Raw genomic sequence first — 17,946 nt, forward strand, 5'->3', positions numbered from 1 at the left:
TATAAAGAATGTATTAATCAGTTAATGACCTACATGCCTATATTGTGAGAAAACTCTGAACATGTGGGCTGAAGTGTGACGACGTACCCCCTCGCTTCCCGCTCCATATTTAGCACCTCCCATGATCTGCCTCTGGATCTTTAATATTATTGGCGTTGCATGAAGCCGCCCGTATGACAACTTGCATAAACGCCTAGTTGTCGTTCTTACCACAGAAATGAATGGTTGTCATCGTCCTACCAACGTGACAGGGATTTCTGTGTCTCATGTCACAGCCCCTCGGGTACCTGTCCGCCCCTTTCAACCCTTCTAAGCCGACGTAGCCGGAGTGACCTAAAAATTGGATCCTTTTCCCCCTAGCCCTATTTGGTCTATGTGGCGTGCCTATAACATACTAGGTACGGAGTAGGCTTCGGGGTTCCCGTCCTGTTCTGAAACTAAGGCCTGCTTACCTGTCAGCCCCTCGGGAAGACCTCGGGAATACTTAGAAGGAATTCTACTATCATCCTAGCCAATATGAGCAGCTATGTTATTGATCCCTGTCCCGACATAGACCTGTCGATCTCAACAGTCTGCATGCACTGCGAATGTAAAGAGTAAGTCAGTTTAATCCAGTAGTACTATTTATAACAACTCAACAGGAGATACGAATCTTTCCCTTGTTTCACGGTTCAACCGTAGCGCCCTATGTTGTAACACCTGCATGGCTACTTTCCTTACATCCGTCGCATCCGCAATTTCTCCACATCTACGTCGTTTCAGGATTGATAATGGAATGCAGTATTACTTCAAAGGTTTACTCCGTAGTTATGTACTCCGTACGGAGTGCTCCGTATTGAGTAAGAAAGATAACGGGCCTTTGAGAGGGTATTCGAAAATCTCGAGTTTGTTCGGATGTCCAACATTACCTTTGTGAGATTAGCAAAAATTATGGAGATTGACTAAACATCATAGATGCAAGAAAGTTCCTTTAGTTCCCATATCGAAGGCGGAGTGATCAGTGAGAAGCTACTTGATGTTCGTATCTTAAGATATCAACAACCAAGAGTGCAACACAATGGAAGCCTCTACATCTAGATCTCTCTTACAAGGCTGCATAGATCGATAGTTTAGCAGAGGGCTCACATTTACATATTACTTTGTGTCAAATCAAGTGGAAGCTTTAGATGCTTCCTCACAAAGGACGACAAAAGACAAATAGCCCATAATAGCCATGCAATGAGGCAGGAAATAGCTTACTTTGTTTGTCTCAATATCAATGATCTCTCTATTTTCCCAATAACGGAGTCTCTTCTTGGGACCGTGCTGGCATAACATGAAGGTCTTTTCCTTTGTTCTTTCTTTTTGCTCCTCAATGACTATGGGTATAAAAGACCTCATTTTCTACCTGTCTAACATTTGTATTTGACATCAACAGCCTTGCATACACCTTCTATACACCCAGTTCTGTTAAGCATATATATATCACTTTCAGCGTTCATCTTTTTAGCATACCCGACACTAATCCATCCTACATTCAGTTGACTCAATCAACCCCTCGACAACTAAATCCCAGCACCCGAAACCTTACAAAAGAAGTCATGGCCGAGACACACTCTTACCCCGAGGACATCAGAGACTTACTTCCTAACCTTGATGTTCAATGTGAAGACCGATTCAAGGACTCCGATCTCACAGATATTACACATGTTGTCGTCCAGTGAGTACTATCCAAATTATACTAAGCTTGCAACTAGTACTAACGTGAACTAGTCTATCTGATATAGTAATCAAGAACATCATGAATGTTAACGCTGATATCTCCCACAAGTACGACACCGAAGATTATTTAGAGATCATTGGAAAGACGCTGTCTGTGGTGTTCTTCGGCAATGAAACCCAACTAGAATGGCTAGGCACCGAGCGCCTTGGTAGACGCAAGTTCATTGCATTCACCAACGTCGGAAAGAAGGAGCCGGGTAGTCAAAACCTGAGTGACAGAAATCAGAAAGTGGTGGAGGTCATGTTCATGCGGACCAACCCCCGGGAAATACAGAAGGCTTTTTGGAGGCCTGCCAGAGATTTTGTCTTCCACAAGGTTCTGGCTAGAGCGGAGAAAGAGGAGACCGTTCGGGTTCGAGTTATGAGAACATTGTAGACTGAGGAACGGTTCGGCCCGGCATAATCGACTTGCTTTGATATTGAGGAGATACATATGTTAGACTGGTAAGAATAGATTGAGGTGATAGAATACATCGATATTGCACTCTTTCTGTTCGTATACTCTGCATGGCCTTTTCCATCTTTTGTAGTAAAACAAACATGCTAGATCATGCTATGCTAGTTGACTTTATAGCGTAGGATCAGCAATATAGTACATATGGCAATTTGACGGGCCTTGACTGCCTCTGGAGACATTGAAAATCATCGTAGCCATCCTGCGACGCATCCTTGAGAGCAATTTCATATATGTCCCAGTTATTGGATCCCAGCCTGACTGTATATAAAACAGCTGGAAATAGTAGAAGGGACAAGTCATTAATTCAATCAAGTTCATTCTCCGGATGAAACAAGGGATGCATCCCAGGGAGTGCGAAGTGTATCCCACTGTATGCCCGGTGTTGATACACGTCAAAATGACAGGAAGCAAAAGTCTCGGATTTGCAAAACGGGAAAAAAAAGCAGCATGTGCTAGATCATATTTAATGTGGGTATCATCAGTTTCCTTATCAAAGCGCAAGGGTATCAAGATTTGTTCCGCGTGTTTCCCTTTATCTGGTCCTTCAGCTCTTCCTTGAAATGGTTAAGGAATTTCTTGTACTCGAAATCTAATCAGAACAAGTTAGACACACTATTCCACCAAATATTGGTATAAAGCATACCTTGTCCCTCAAGTTTGGTGCCTCCCTGCTCCTCCGGAGGCACCCCGTACCTGATATGTTGAACTTTCTGATGAACTCGGCCCACCATACGATGGAATATCGGACTTCGAAGGAGCTGTGTGAATGAGATTAGAATGCAAATTCAACGGTAGGAATATCAATATCGGAGCAACGTACTCGAACGGTGAGCCATATCTAAGATTAACAATGTCAGTAAAGATCGGAGTGGCGATATCAAGAGCACTTACCTCCATACTTCGGAGCAAGAGATTCAAAACCATCTTGCAGTTCTTTGTTACTCAACCATGGGGATTCCAAGTGCAACTGATATAGAATGAGTTAGTTGAAGAGATGAAGAAGAGTCCTGGGGTCTGGATCGTCAGAAGAATTTCTTAGTCATCCTCCCCGCCCCACGAAGCTTTCTGAATCATCCCGAGCTGGCCCCGAGGACATGACGGAATTATTTTTATAACTTGGCATTTATCGACAAAGTCACTTCTTAAACGACTAGAAATGGTCGTGTGGCTTCGTCAACCCGTCTCTGAATCCTGACCATAGCGATGGCGAGTGGCGCCAAACAAAATTTACAAGTGGCTCGGATCTTCATCCAGTTAAGAAACTACGTTTTTCTCACGCCTAAAGAATGACCAAAGGTTGCTATACCTGTCGCCGACGTCGCATAATCTGCGACAATGGGCAACCCACCTGTCGGAAATGTCGAGATGCGGGGAAAGAATGTCTGGGGTACCAGAAACCGCTTGTTTGGGTCAAAGGTGGTGTAGCTAGTCGAGGAAAGATGATGGGCCGCAGCTTTGATGATGTGGAAATGCCGCCTACCAAGCCAAAGCGCCAGCCAGCTACTAGGACGTATGATTCGACTGCGGCGAACAGCGGATTCGGCTTCTTCCCCATTGCCGAAACATCGTCCGATGCCGAATCGCACAGCTCTGGGACTCAACCTAGTCCGGAGACCGATGGGTGGACTTTTGAGACGGAGAATCCAACATTTGGGGGAGAAATAGCGCACTTGGGGGTCAATCCCGCCGAGGAACAGGATACCGCGGTTGTTCATGTTCCTCGGAGCACTCCTCCCGCCGACTATATTCCAACGCCATGGGGACTGGTAGATCCACTGCTCAAAGATCTCAGCCACTTCTCAAGGTACTATGTACATCATTGTAAGAATTTCCTTATAGATTATCCGTGACTCTGCTGACAATCACTCGTAAGACAATCAATATATGGTGAATGACTTTGCGCTTTACTCCCAACACAAAAATCCATTCAGAGATCTTACTGCGCTGGTCAACCATTCTCCTGTTCTCGCTAGTAGCATCGCTGCTCTTGGAGCTATCCATTACTCCCTTGTATCAGAATCGAATCCATCTGTCCTACCATGGTCATCCGGCAACATCTCGATGGCGGACTCCAACTTGTCAGTACAGGAGATTGAAGATATAGTTGCGCCGTCGAATTCTCGAAAACCTACTTCGCAGGCATATCATCATTTCTTGGAATACAAGCAGCGCGCCCTTCGCCAATTGTCTATGGATCTCAATAACCCGGCGATGCAGAAAGACGGTAGGACCATAGCTGCCATCGTCTTGCTCGCCTTCCTAGATATATTTGAATCCGGCAGCGGAGCCTGGAGTTATCATATCGAGGGTGCGAAGAAGCTTCTCAAGGACCGACCTGAAAATGGCCCGGGACAAGGAATCCTTGACGACCTGGACGCTTTTGCCCTTGACGGGTGTTTAATGTAAGATTCAAATCTCATATAATCAAATGGATTTTGCTAACAATAACAGAATGGAAATCATGGGATCAACACTAGCCCGCCCAGGCGCGCTCTCAAAGCCCTTCTACTCCTCATCCATGGACCCAGCGATCTTCAAACGCCTCGAAGAACAGTCTTGGGTCGGATGTCCCGCCTATCTCCTAGAAGCAATCTTCTTCGTCCACGCCCTGTGGTACCCAGACCCAGAAACCACCACCCCAACCCCTCAACCAACAGCCCTACCAAACCCAATCCAACCCGGCCAACCCCTCACCTTAGACGCATTCGCAAGTCTCCTCCAAGGAATTCGCAACTTCGACCCAATAGCATGGAGCGAAGAAATGCAAAAAGTCTTCTTCCTCCCAAACCTAAACTACCGTCTCGCCCTCGCAACATCCTACCAAGACGCCGTCTACCTTTACACAAGTCGTGTCCTCTCCCGTCGCAGACCGGGCTTCTCACCTCCCTGGACAGACCTTGGTCTCCCGCTCGACCACAGACTCATTGCCACGAACCTCATCACGCAAATCTGTCTCATACCACCTTCAGACCCGCACTTCAAATGCCTTATCTGGCCTACTTTCATTGCTGGCGCGGAATGTCGCCCTTCGCAGCGGACTCTTATCCTTCAAAAGCTCGGCTCGCTCTATGAAGCCTTGACGAGTGTTAATGTCCGCAATGCTGCTTGGGTTTTACGTCTCATGTGGCAGAAACAGGATCTCAAGCGTCGTGAACACAATGTTGAGCAGTATGATGATGATGACTACGATCTTGAGTTTGACTGGGTTGAGGAGTTGGATCATTCGCGCCTCGACTGGTTGTTCATTTAGGAAATAATAGATTTAATTTTTGTTAGTATTGTCTGTTTGTATCTACTTATATATATATATACTATATATTTCTCAATTAGTACATTTAAGAGCACTTCGCTCGGGATACGTGTTTCAATATGAATTCCAATATGTGTAATGATTGTAGGGAGACGGTAGAATAATGATTTGTGAATGAGAAAGTCGGGTATATAATCTCTCTTGCCTAGAGCAGAGGAAGCAAGAAAAAAAAAGGAAAAATGTATACTAAGAGAACAGGCAAGCAAAAAGAAAATCACAATGAAAATGAAGTCAAACCAAGGTGAGTAAAGGGGAAGAATGAACATAAAGATGAAGGAAAGTGATCTTTTGCCCCCTCAGACGAAAACATGCCCCAGATACAAGAGAGCGAAATGAGTGCATATAAACAGCCTTGATTTCGTATTTTTCAAGGGAAATCAACAGAAACCTGATAACCTACCAGGAACAGTGAAAAGAACAAAAAGTCTCGTTGTGATGCTTCAGGCCAAATCAGGGATATATAACAGCGGATATAACAAAAGCAGTATTCTGGAATAGGCTATAAGGCAATAAAAGAACAAAAGTATGCGCAGGCTCCCTTCCAAATCTAAATGCAAAACATGTTTCCCCAACATAAACAAAAGAACACGCTTGTCATTGGAATATGCAAAAGGCAGGAGAACCGATATACTGGGATGACATCCCATCTTTGTGCGAATGCCCGTGCATAGAAGATAAATAAAGAAAGAGCCAGGGAGACGGAGGCCTTGGTCCGTATTCAAATGATAAGATGGAGAGGTGCGAGGTATGGCAGGTAGTATAGGAAAGTCGGGTTGATACCGACAAGACTGAAAGGCAATTTACCACCGGGGGATAGATGGCAAGATGCATATTTTTCAATGCCGTTAAAATACCGCAGCGAGGCCGTTCTTCGAATGACGCTTGCTGAATCGTTTCCTCCCTTTCGTTGATTCGGTGTCACCGGTCTGCTGTTTCACAAGGTGATTCCGATTCGATGATGGCGGGCCTCTATCGTCTTTCTGCATGTCGGAGTTGCGGTCCAGGGTATTGGCGGGACTAGGGAAGCCAGAGGAAAGGTCGCGGAATGCATCATCAGAGTAGCCTGCGCTTTGTTGCTGTGATGCCATCTCCCGGGATCTGTCCAATGCGTCCAGCCATTCCTGTACCTGGACCGCTGTGGCGCCAATGTTGCTTGATGATGGCTTGGGGTCCTCGAAAACGTAATGTTTATCTCTCTTAGGTTTGTGTTAGATGGGTCCTTTTGACTGATCAAGGACGAACTACATACCGTGTCCACAACCCAGGAAGAAATTCCTTTGGAATCCGTCGTACTTCTGTAACTTGTCCCCGGAGCAAGCAGGGAAATCTCAAGCTTGATCTTCTTATCATCCCCACCCGATGCGGCCATAATGACCCGCGCGGACGAGGTGACCATCACCAACCGCTGCCGTTTCTTTGTGGTGCTACCTGTGAAGAAACGAGAGAACTTCCTAGGTGCCTCAATCTCACCACTGCTGTTCTTGGACGTCGGGCTGTGTGAGGCAGCAGAAGACAAAACAACCAAATTACCCAATTTCAAGATCCGCTCGTTGGATTTGTTTAGTACCGGTGACCATTCTATATCGAGCTGACTTGGCGGGGGTAGCTCGGTAACCACTCGTGGAAGGTGGCGAGAACTAGCACTTGGTGCGTTCGAGGGGGCAGTGGAGATGACTGGAGGCATACTCTCGCCGTTGTTACTGTCATTGAGCTTGATGGGTTCGCGTGCAGGGGGTGTATATGACTTTAAGCGGGGTGCCTTCTGTTTCCATAGATCTGGACCCCATGTGATACCTTCAAAGAATTCATGATTTTTGATGTGCTCGATCTGAAGACGCCGAGCAGGATCTAGGACGAGAAGACGTTCGACAAGATCACGCGCCACTGTAGGAAATCCGACTGGGAACTCGTAGTCGAGTGCCACAATTTTCTGGAATGTCTGGTACTCGTTTCCAGCCTTGAACGGTGGCCGACCAGCCAAGAGTTGGTAGATGATGCAACCAAAAGCCCAAAGGTCACTGGCTTTGCATGCATTCCTATCCTGCAATAGCTCGGGGCTGACATACTCTGCAGTGCCGACGAAAGAGCTCGCCCGCTCTTCTTGTGAAAGCTCGGCCGAGTCAAGGGGAAGAATGCCATTTGAGCTGGGATCAATTCGTGGAGTCTTGAGAATCTTTGCCGTTCCAAAATCAGTGATCTTGACATACATCCCGCTGTCAAGTAACACATTTTCTGGCTTCAGGTCTCGGTGGATGACACCGCGCTTGTGCATATAGTCTATCGTGTCAAGAATCTGAGCGCCGTAGAATCTTGTACACTCTTCATCAAAAGTGGTCATCCGTTTAAGGACACCGAGTAATTCTCCTCCTTTGCACAAGTCAAGCACGAAATAAAGTGACTGCTCATCCTGGAAGGTGTAATACAGCCGCACAATACCTGGATGATCGGTCAGGCGGTTGAGTGTATCCTTCTCAATGTTCACGTATTTCACTTTCCTCTCCTTGATAATGTGTCGTTTGTCGAGGATCTTAATCGCGTATTCCTTCAAAGTCTGGCGGTCTGTTGCAAATACGACCGTACTGTAGGAGCCTTCGCCGAGGGTATTTCCAAACGAGAAGTCTCGCACGCCCTTCTTGATATAGCGGGAGACAGTTTGGCCGTTGGCATCCACCTCCTGTCTCACAGATACCGCGGCGCCACGCTCTTTCCACTCCTCACTACTCGCCATTGGGCCGTTCTCTGCCATATAAGATGTTCGTGGCATTTGAGACGCGCCGCCACCTCTTGCTTGTGCTCGAGACGACTGTCGCATCACTGCCGGGCCGTTCCCCGGGATCTGCGCAGTCCGGTAGGATCTGTCGCTATGGGAGTTATCGCGCGCCAACACACCGGCATGTAATGCCGATGAGCCTCCTCGTGTGTCTAACCGCGCCTGAGACCCAGATGTGGATGAAGCACCGGAATCGGTTCGAATACGATACGTATTATCACGGGGGAGGACCGACGTTGCCGAGCCATTCAGGTATACGGAGGAAAGGGGTCGGTTGGGATTCGGAGGCGATGAGAGTGGCGGGGCCGAGTACGGCTGGTATGGTGGTGGTGATATATCGGGGGACGCTTGAGGGAATGAAGTCTGGCGGTCATCTGTCCCAGGAACTTCGATAGGTGCAGGAGGAAAAGTAGAGGGGTCGTCTTGTGCGGGATTGTGTTGTGTTGATACCGAACCGTCCGGCAATCCGAACGGACTGGAGCCTGTTGACCCAGCGGTCGCATCCTCCGTTGGAAGAGGCGAATCGTCTGGATTAGCTATCCGAAGCCCTCCCAGAGCCTGGGACAAGCTGAGGTCCCCGTTCATGGCGGAGGTGGAGGTTTTGCGGCGACCGGGTATTTGCCGGGGAGGAGTTTCAGGGGAAGTAAGGTCAAAAGGTCAACGAAAGACAAGCTATAATCGGAAACGCAGCGGATGCATGATCCGAGGAAGAGTTGGGGGGAAAAGAGAGAGTGAGATTGAGAGTCGACGTTGGAGAGGGGGTGGAAGGATCAACAGGAGGCTCCGTAGAAATTCGGTCTAGTGTCGAGGGGCTGAGCCTGACTCTTAACTCTTAATATTTCTTCTAGGGCGTTTTTCTAGTGTAGAGATATATATAAAAGGAAAAGAGAAATATATATGCTATTTTAAACCTTTTTGAGGGGTGAGATGGAATGTTAATATCTGATTTGTTCGGTTTCGAGTTGACAACACACCAGCAAGCAGGCATTGATATAACAAATTTACAGATTTCCTAATAGAAATCCAGGATTATCTGGTATTGCCAGATATTCTCGTCATCATATCCTGGTCGAGGTTTCTTAAATTATGAGAACGCTGTTTCCTCTAAGACACGATGTTTCTATATACGGAATCTGCTCTGTGCAACTGATAAATTAACCCCCAAACATGATCAGACGGCCCCCAACCATAATTACCTTTGACGAAAATGATATTGAATCTCACCTCCAGCGGATCTATATCCGTCATACCCTAACTGTCGGGTTCGAGCAGCTGCACCTAGACGAAAGCGAGATGGAACCATCCTCCTGTGTCTCTTCGGAATCCGATGTGGACAATGATACCACAGGCCTGAGTCAAGAAGGATCCTCGTGTTTTGAGCCTTCCCCAAGAGACAGAAGCTATGTGTCTACAGATGCAATTCCACATACTTCCGTGACAAAGTCCTGCCTCAAATCCCCAATTCCAAATCAACAGTCCTCGTTACAAATGTCCATTCCCACCGGTGTACACTCGCAAGCAGATCGGTCTGTTGATCCACTACGACTAAAGGTGAAGTTTGCTCTCTCACCGGAGGAACTCGAACTCCATAGCGGCAAAGCCCCTCTTGAAGAAACAGGTATGTCAAACATTCCCGAAGAAACATAGACTCTACCTAATTGTCCCACTCCTGGGGCAGATCAAGGTCGTCGAGAAAACCACCAGCCAAGCCACACTGACGCTATATATACACCCTTGTCTGTTGACTCGCCAGCTTCCACGCCACAGGTTTCATTCTTGTCGTGTGGTGTGTCGTCAAGCCCGGCCACCGCAGGCGTCCCACTCCGGGACCTAACCTTAGCGTCTACGATGTCTTACGAAGCAGACTTGGCAGAGAAATTAGTCTCGCCTGCTAGTGTGTCCAATAGCACTAGCGAGGATCGTGACTCTCACAGCAAAATCGTCATCTAGGAGCTCTATCATGATATCGTTAGATGCTCAGAATTACTGGATTTGTGATAGCGGTTTGGGCTCTTCGAGTTCCACTATGAGCTGTCCAATGGCGTTTCTATTGATATCAGTGGCTTTGTATTGACCTATTCGACTCTAATTCTAATGTATATTTATGGTATGATGTTTGTCGCCTCCAGATCCCATGATCATGCGGGGAATGAAGCATGCAATATTCTTGAGACATTGAAACAGCCTGACGCAGAAGTAGTTCTAGGCCTACAAGAAATATCAAAAATAACCCTCCAAGCCTCGGTCTAGTCTACAATGTCTCACGTTAAAATGCAAAAGAAGCAATCTAGAATGTCAGTAAACAATACCCATCTGAAACAACGATATCGGTAACCCAAATCTATGAATAGTTCAGTGGAGATAGCCCTAGAGAACCACAAACCTGTCTGCCTCCAGATCTGACGCGGCCCCGTGTCGTTTTAAGCGACGCATCTCATCTGAACCCTACGTCACTTTGCATTGCTTACTTTGCTTACTCGGATTCTTTGCTTTTTTGTGATCTGCAGGACATTTGAATTGTACATGTTCGATCCTTGACTGGTTCGCGGCCGTTCTCTGGGGATCCACTACGCCACCGCATGGAATATCCATCTGTGCCGGGAAATTTCCGTGTATGGTTGCGCTAAGACAGGGTTTGGTAGATTAGTCGTTTTGGATCCAGGGGTTTGCGATTCAGGGGGATTTTGGTTTCTAGATTCATGGACATGGTTGGTAGAGGCTCTTGCGGTGTATGTGGGTGATCTGCACTGTGGCGAGTGTAACTCGAAGAGGGGCAATGGTACTGGTGGGGTGTTCGAGGGTGGATGGAAAATGCCACGAAACACTTTGTCCATGTAGGGTGAGATCTGCCTTGGGATCTTTCTAGGGTCCCTCAAATGGCTTGACTGGACTTTGAGAACTGAACCCCGAGGCTGCGGTGTGGCATCGGTCATGTGGAACAAATCACGTGCTTATATCATGATATTATTTGGAAAAGGAAAAAGGTCATCAGTCAACTGAATGAATTATAAATGAGCAATCGCACATGTCAAGGCATTCTAATAAAGTGTATCAAAAGCGAGTCCCGTCGGCTAATAGAAGAACAAGGGAATAAGATGATAAAGTGAAGAGGGTTAGATGGTGTTAAGTAACAAGATTGAACGCCAATCGATCGTCTTCCAGATGCCGCTTCAAATGCTCTCTCGTGTATAATTTTTTTTCCATGACGGTATGAGCTCGTTTCAATTGCATCAAAAAAATGGGGTGTAAAAAAAAAATAGAACCCTTCACTTCAGACAAAAATGGTGGGACAGGTTAAAAAAGAAATAAGGGGGAATTATCTACTTCTTGGCGAAAGCCTGGGCACCATCGACCAAGCGGCGCTCGGTGTTCTGGCGACCGTTGACGAAGTCGGGGTAGTTGAGGGTCAACTCAACAGCACCGTTGACAATGTTGTCAACAGCCTCGACACCGAGCATGAATGAGTGGTCCTGGTTACCGACCTCGTAGCGCCAGCTACCGAAGCGACCACGGGACCAGATACCCTTCTCCTGGAGCTTGGGGAGAATCTGGGTGAGGGCACCCTCACGCTCAAGGGTGGGAGTAGGGTAACCGTGATCGAAGCGGCGGTGGTAGGTGGAGACAATCTCATCGCCGGGCTGGAGCATCTCAGTGTTGACGAGACCCTGGATAGACTCGGCAAGGAGGGTCTCGTGGTTGACGGGCTTCATGGAAGATTCAGAGACCTCCAACATGACAGACCAGTAGGGACCGTCCTGAGGCTCGGTGCTCTTAGGCTTGGAGCCGTCAGCAAGCTGAAGGGTAGGGAGCTTCTTAGAGGCCTCGGGCTGGTTGTGGGGGGAGTAGTTGGAGAAGATGGTGGCACGGTAGAATGGGCAGTCACCCTCGGGGAAGTAGAGCCAGCACTTGTCACCGATGCGGTCGGGACGAGCACCACGGATACCAACACCGATGACGTGGGTAGAGGAGTAGAAGAGCTGCTTGGTGAGGGGCATGAGCTCAGTGTCGTTCATAGCCTCGGCGAGGTAGTCGACGGCCATGGTGGAGACGAGCTTTCCGTAACCAATGGTGGTGCCATCAGCGAGGGTGACGGTCTTGTTGTAGGCGTTGACCTTCTCAACCTTGTTGTTGGGGCCGTAGCGGGTGTTCTCCTTGGGGAGAGTGTTGGCAACAGCAATCCAGATACCACCGGTACCATCGCGGGCGGGGAAACGGAAGGTAGCGTTGGGACCCCAGTTACCGGCGGTCTTGTTGAGGATGACGTTGGTGGTCACGGCCTTGAGGTTGGGGGCAGCGACACGCTCACCGAGCCAAGCGCATTGCATCTAAACATAATTGATTAGTATTGTTTCAAGTTTCCGAGGGGGAAAAAGTCGAAAACTTACCTTGGTGGTAGGAACGGCCCAGACCTTGTAGTTGTAGGGTCTCATGAAGAGGTCGGCAATACCAACACCCATCATGCGGACAATCCACTCATCGAAATCCTTGGGCTTGGTGTTGGAAACACGGGCCTCAAGAGCAGCATCGATCATGCCGTCAATGCACTTCACCTGCTCCTCCTTGGGCAGCATGGAAATGTTGTTCTGGAAGGGGTAGGGAACCCATTGCTCCTGGCAGCGAACGTAGGAAATACGCTCGTGAGTGTACCAATCCTCCTCCTTGGGGAGGGCCTCGTTGATGCAATCATCGAAGTACTTGTAGTGGGAGAAGATAACGTGACCGCCGACATCGTAGAGCTGCAGACCGGGTTAGCGATGCGGACATCAACAATTGAGACCAAGTCGCGACTTACGAAACCTTCGGGGGTAACATCAGTGGAAGCCAAACCACCGGGGATCTCATTTGAGTCGATAATCATCCAAGAGGGGCCATTCTGTATACTCAATTAGTTTTTCGCATTCCCGGATACCCCTCCCCCTTTTTTTTTCAAGGGAAAAAGTTTGTGCCCCTCTCCCACACAGTAAAGGAAATACTTACAATCTGATTCAAACGCTTGGCGGCACCCAAACCAGTTGGGCCAGCACCAATGACGAGAACGTCAACAGAACTGTGCAATTGTTAGAACATGACGAGTGTAGGTTGAGTAAGAGAGCTTACATATCGGGGTGGGTCATTCTGCCTTGTAGGAGGTCCTGAAAGCTGGGGACTCGTTTGAATGTTCGGCGGGCGACGTTCAGCATAGAAGCACAGCTGCAAGAATCTGCAGAAGATTAAGAGGGAATGGAGGGATAATAAAGAAGGAAGAACCAAAGAAGAAGGGGAAGTGGGAGGACAACGTGACAAGCCAAGCTATCTAGACGCATTTACGGATCCGGTGGAGACTAGACGTGCCTGTTTCAGCTTTACTGATTCGTGACATTTTCCTTTATTTGTTTTCATTTTTAAGATGATTTCCTTTTTTCTTTTGGAATTAATTTCCTTTTTTTTTTTAATAAAATAAAACATTTTAAAGTCCTATCACATTGACAAAAACTCAATGGCAATTACAATAGTTTACTCAGGGGGAGGCAGTGCTTCAGGGTTCAATCTTAGTATAAGGACGGAGTACATAGGAGTAAGAGAACGCGTAAGGCAATCTCATCACACCGGTAGTGATTTCTTAACCGAACATATCACATTCATTTGTAAAGCCGTTATTGGCTTTGAGCTTATCATGACACCTCTAAAAGCAGGGACCTGAGTGCATGAAAATCTGCATTCACCATTTGCATGCGGGTTAAGTTGATATTGGAATTCTCTTGGCAAGTATTGGATAACATTCAGGGTCATCTGGAATGCCCGTTATCATATGTCATCTCGGAACATTATTCTAGAAGAAAGAGGGAAAAAGGGGGCATACGGAAACGCCCTGGAGATAGGGGGTTGAATCTCGATCCATTATTGTGGCCAGGCTAAAAAACGCCACCGATGTAGGCATTGGCACGTTGTTGGTTATTGGCTATGGTTAAATTAGTCCGTTTGAGTCCACGGATAGTTTGTATGGACCTCCATTGAAGGTCATTCTGGAACATTAGACTCTCTTCTACTCCGTACTGATAGAGATGATGATCCATGTTTCATCTACATCGATTTCTCTATACACTACAATCTATACATATAAGTATAACATGTGTATCATATACATCGAAATCGCCAATATAATAGGAACAGTCCTCAAGGAAAATACCTTGTACCTTCCCGGAACAACATCCGCAGAGTTGATCGTCCTATTTGGTGGTCTCCAGGAGAGAACGGGATTTGCGAAACTTCAGTGCACAGGTATCTGGTTCCACTGATTATCACTCCCAAGAGAGTAATACAGCGAGGATCTCTCCGCACCAATATTGCCCCCCCCTCCTTTAAGGAAAAACTCATCGAATAAGCAGAGAACACTATCGAATTTTGAAACACCAACTCCCGTCCATACTCAAAAGCTTAGGGGTCTTCTCCCTGGTCCAAGCACAATGTACTTTGTGGGGGGACCTCGGGAGGAAAGTCCCCTGATTGCGTCAGATACCAAAAAGGCGGATCGCCGCATTCTCCACCCGTAAGGGACCGAATTGGACCCAGAAGGTCACTGAACGCGGGTTCAGGTGGGTCTTGGCTAACAGATGCTTGCGTAATGCCTTATTTAATTTGGATCTGCCCTGTTTCGAGGTGATGCTTTGGGAGTATTAAATATATCTATAACATACATAAATCAATGTATTAAGTTACTACAATATAGAGTTGGAACATGAATGAAATTTATCTAACTAGAGTACAAATAGGGATAGTGGATGTTGGTGAAGAGGGAAAACTGTCAAATGGAGACGTTTTTCCAAGATTGGCCAGACTCTGTTTTAAAATTAAGTAAAGTACCAATCGTATTGGTTCTGATATAACTAGTATATAACTGAAAATTATTACATAAGAAAGCGGACAAAGAGTACAGGTGGCCTTACCAGGAACGTAATGGTAATTTCACATACTTTTTTTTTTTCCATACATGGATATTGCATTCATCCACAGCATCAAGGCTGTTTGCGGTGGAGTGGATCTATTTTGATTTCTCTGGTGTTTGCTGTTTTGGTCTTTTGGTTCCTGGTCTATTTTCGTTTTTATTTTCTTTTATCATTGGAGTTTTCTCTTAATTTCTTTTGCAAATCCTCTAAATTGAAGGGTCGAGGAAAAAAAAAAAATTACTTCCGAAGTACGTACCCCATTCCATCCCTTCAACCTTCATCATCATTTCTTCATCTCACTCTTTTATCGCTATCTTTTTTGGGCCTTTCCTGTCACACTCGTTTAACCGGAGTATTTTTTTTTAGTGATCATTACCTTCTAATTTCCCTTTTGCCCACTTTTCTCCGTGGCTTCCTCCGCATTTAGTCAAGGAAGCCTCTCCCGGCCACGACCTTTCGAATTTAAGCGCTTTTTATCCGATCAATCTCGAACATTTACAATGAGTGACGGCGAGAAGGTCCGCGCCTCTGGCGAGACTCCCCGGGAGCAGACTCTGCCTACTGTCAACCCCGCAGCGGAGAAAGCAGAGCAGCCCGGCATTACATTCCACCCCGCCGTTTATGTGACGTGAGCAACATCAAAAGGAAACAGATTTGACAGAATTGCTAATATCTTTATAGTACATGGATCACTTTGAGTTCCACTGTTATCCTATTCAACAAGTACCTCCTCGACTATGCCAACTTCCGTAAGTTAGATCGGAGAAACAACATGATAAAAAAAACCCACCAGTACCTAGGTACTAACACACGATGAACAGGTTTCCCCATCATCCTCACAACATGGCACTTGACCTTCGCTACCATCATGACCCAAATCCTTGCTCGCACTACCAATGCCCTTGACGGCCGCAAGAAGGTCAAAATGACTGGCCGTGTCTACCTCCGCGCTATCGTCCCCATCGGTATAATGTTCAGTCTGAGCTTGATTTGTGGTAACATGACCTATCTCTACCTCAGTGTTGCCTTCATCCAAATGCTCAAGGCTACCACCCCCGTGGCTGTTCTCCTCGCAACCTGGGGTATGGGTATGGCTCCGGCCAACATGAAGGTCCTGGCTAACGTCTCCATCATTGTGATTGGTGTCGTCATTGCTTCCTTCGGTGAGATCAAGTTCAACATGGTCGGTTTCTTGTTCCAGATTGGTGGTATCGTTTTCGAGGCCACCCGTCTGGTCATGGTGCAGGGTCTCCTCAGCTCCGCTGACTTCAAGATGGACCCCATGGTTTCTCTGTACTACTTCGCCCCTATTTGTGCTGTTATGAACGGTGTTGTTGCTCTGTTCTTGGAATTGCCCCATGTCACCATGGACCACGTCTATTCTGTTGGTATCTGGCTTCTGGTTCTCAATGCCGTTGTGGCTTTCTTGCTCAACGTCTCAGTCGTTTTCCTGATTGGCAAGACCTCTTCCCTGGTCATGACCCTGTGCGGTGTCCTCAAGGATATCCTGTTGGTCGCTGCCTCTATGTTCCTGTGGCAGACTCCCGTCACTGGCCTTCAGTTCTTCGGTTACTCCATTGCCCTACTGGGTCTTGTCTGGTACAAGCTTGGCGGTGACAAGATGCGCGAGTACTCTTCTTCCGCTGGCCGTGCCTGGGCTGAGTATGGTAACAATCGCCCTGCCCAGCGCAAGTTTGTCGTCTTTGGTGCTGCTGCTCTTATGTTCTTCCTCTTTGTTGGCTCTATGGCCCCCAGTTACGCCAATGACTCCGTTGATCGTGTCAAGGGCTACCTTGGTGGTGTCACTGCTGGTAATGCTTAAATGCACTTATGAGAGACCTTTGTCTTTGGCTTCTCAACTCCTATTAATTGGAGCGCACAAACTTGACTCACTCTTCGAAGCCACAATATCAATTCTCGGATTGAATGGCTAGAATAAGAGCGCAAGTGGATAAGTGCAGACATGTAGCGGTATCCGTTCCCTTTCGGGAACAGAGATTGCCGCTTATGCTTTCAATTTTGTTTAACAGGTCCCTGCTGTGCAATGGGAACCGGGGTCCTCGTTTCTGGCTGTTTTATTATCAATTTTTTTAGCCCCATTTCTGTGATGTATACAGTGACATGAAAGTGTTGTTGCTGGTGGTGTACTATTTGTTTTTTTGTCTTTTTTTCTTACGAACATTGATTGACGTTAGACTTGCAGCTCTGGTGTCGGTTTGCTTTGGACCTGATTTTGTGGTCATTTTTTTATCATTCATGTCTTTATAGTATCCCAATAGACTTCGATTTATATGATCTCATTGCACATGATTTTCTTTAGTCCACGTGATCTCACGTGACATTCTAATCACGGGCCACCTGTCTATCTTCATAGGCCAATTGTTTCTAAGCTGGACCCATCCAGCTGGACTCCACCAGAGGCGTCTTGGCTGCATGAGCCAATTGTACCCGTTAATAGCGCATGTATCAATACCGTAACCGGCGATCGGATGGCTGCTTTTTGCTGGTATATTACCGTTTGACCGTGTACCTCCGCATTTCGCGCATCGATCCATCACTTCTTCAGATCGTTCTTTCCTGTCTCACGCTCTTACTCTTTCTCTTACTTCGCTCTACCTTGGTCTTTCCCCCCGTTTCCCCCATTTTTCTCTTCCCAATTCTTTCTCTTTTCTTTCTATCCCACCTTTCTCTCCCCTCTCTTTTTATATTTTTTACTCTTTTGAGA

At 46.9% G+C, this 17,946-nt stretch overlaps 7 protein-coding genes across 7 annotated transcripts; 4 read left to right on the top strand and 3 right to left on the bottom strand.

The window, feature by feature from the left end:
- Positions 1–1,580: 1,580 nt before the first annotated feature.
- On the top strand, positions 1,581–2,137 carry PGRI_026920 (uncharacterized protein; the record flags this gene model as incomplete). The annotated part of the gene is made up of 2 exons (XM_040790405.1): positions 1,581–1,699; positions 1,753–2,137. The coding sequence occupies 2 exons, from the start codon at positions 1,581–1,583 to the stop codon at positions 2,135–2,137; spliced, it is 504 nt and encodes a 167-aa protein (XP_040647358.1).
- A 587-nt stretch (positions 2,138–2,724) lies between these two features.
- PGRI_026930 (uncharacterized protein) lies at positions 2,725–3,115 on the bottom strand (the record flags this gene model as incomplete). The annotated part of the gene is made up of 4 exons (XM_040790406.1): positions 2,725–2,807; positions 2,862–2,976; positions 3,039–3,056; positions 3,110–3,115. The coding sequence occupies 4 exons, from the start codon at positions 3,113–3,115 to the stop codon at positions 2,725–2,727; spliced, it is 222 nt and encodes a 73-aa protein (XP_040647359.1).
- A 389-nt stretch (positions 3,116–3,504) lies between these two features.
- On the top strand, positions 3,505–5,468 carry PGRI_026940 (Zn(II)2Cys6 transcription factor; the record flags this gene model as incomplete). The annotated part of the gene is made up of 3 exons (XM_040790407.1): positions 3,505–4,039; positions 4,092–4,620; positions 4,670–5,468. The coding sequence occupies 3 exons, from the start codon at positions 3,505–3,507 to the stop codon at positions 5,466–5,468; spliced, it is 1,863 nt and encodes a 620-aa protein (XP_040647360.1).
- A 905-nt stretch (positions 5,469–6,373) lies between these two features.
- On the bottom strand, positions 6,374–8,883 carry PGRI_026950 (PDPK1 family serine/threonine-protein kinase; the record flags this gene model as incomplete). The annotated part of the gene is made up of 2 exons (XM_040790408.1): positions 6,374–6,724; positions 6,778–8,883. 2 exons carry the CDS (start codon positions 8,881–8,883, stop codon positions 6,374–6,376), a joined length of 2,457 nt encoding a protein of 818 aa, XP_040647361.1.
- Positions 8,884–9,465: 582 nt separating this feature from the next.
- PGRI_026960 (uncharacterized protein) lies at positions 9,466–9,945 on the top strand (the record flags this gene model as incomplete). The annotated part of the gene is made up of 1 exon (XM_040790409.1): positions 9,466–9,945. The coding sequence occupies one exon, from the start codon at positions 9,466–9,468 to the stop codon at positions 9,943–9,945; it is 480 nt and encodes a 159-aa protein (XP_040647362.1).
- A 1,673-nt stretch (positions 9,946–11,618) lies between these two features.
- PGRI_026970 (protoporphyrinogen/coproporphyrinogen oxidase) lies at positions 11,619–13,412 on the bottom strand (the record flags this gene model as incomplete). Its single annotated transcript, XM_040790410.1, has 5 exons — positions 11,619–12,623; positions 12,684–13,034; positions 13,091–13,171; positions 13,276–13,345; positions 13,396–13,412. 5 exons carry the CDS (start codon positions 13,410–13,412, stop codon positions 11,619–11,621), a joined length of 1,524 nt encoding a protein of 507 aa, XP_040647363.1.
- A 2,309-nt stretch (positions 13,413–15,721) lies between these two features.
- glfB (uncharacterized protein) lies at positions 15,722–17,043 on the top strand (the record flags this gene model as incomplete). The annotated part of the gene is made up of 3 exons (XM_040790411.1): positions 15,722–15,849; positions 15,903–15,970; positions 16,043–17,043. The coding sequence occupies 3 exons, from the start codon at positions 15,722–15,724 to the stop codon at positions 17,041–17,043; spliced, it is 1,197 nt and encodes a 398-aa protein (XP_040647364.1).
- Positions 17,044–17,946: the final 903 nt, after the last annotated feature.

Source organism: Penicillium griseofulvum, assembly GCF_001561935.1.
Source record: "Penicillium griseofulvum strain PG3 chromosome Unknown contig_80, whole genome shotgun sequence".
Taxonomy (NCBI): domain Eukaryota; kingdom Fungi; phylum Ascomycota; class Eurotiomycetes; order Eurotiales; family Aspergillaceae; genus Penicillium; species Penicillium griseofulvum.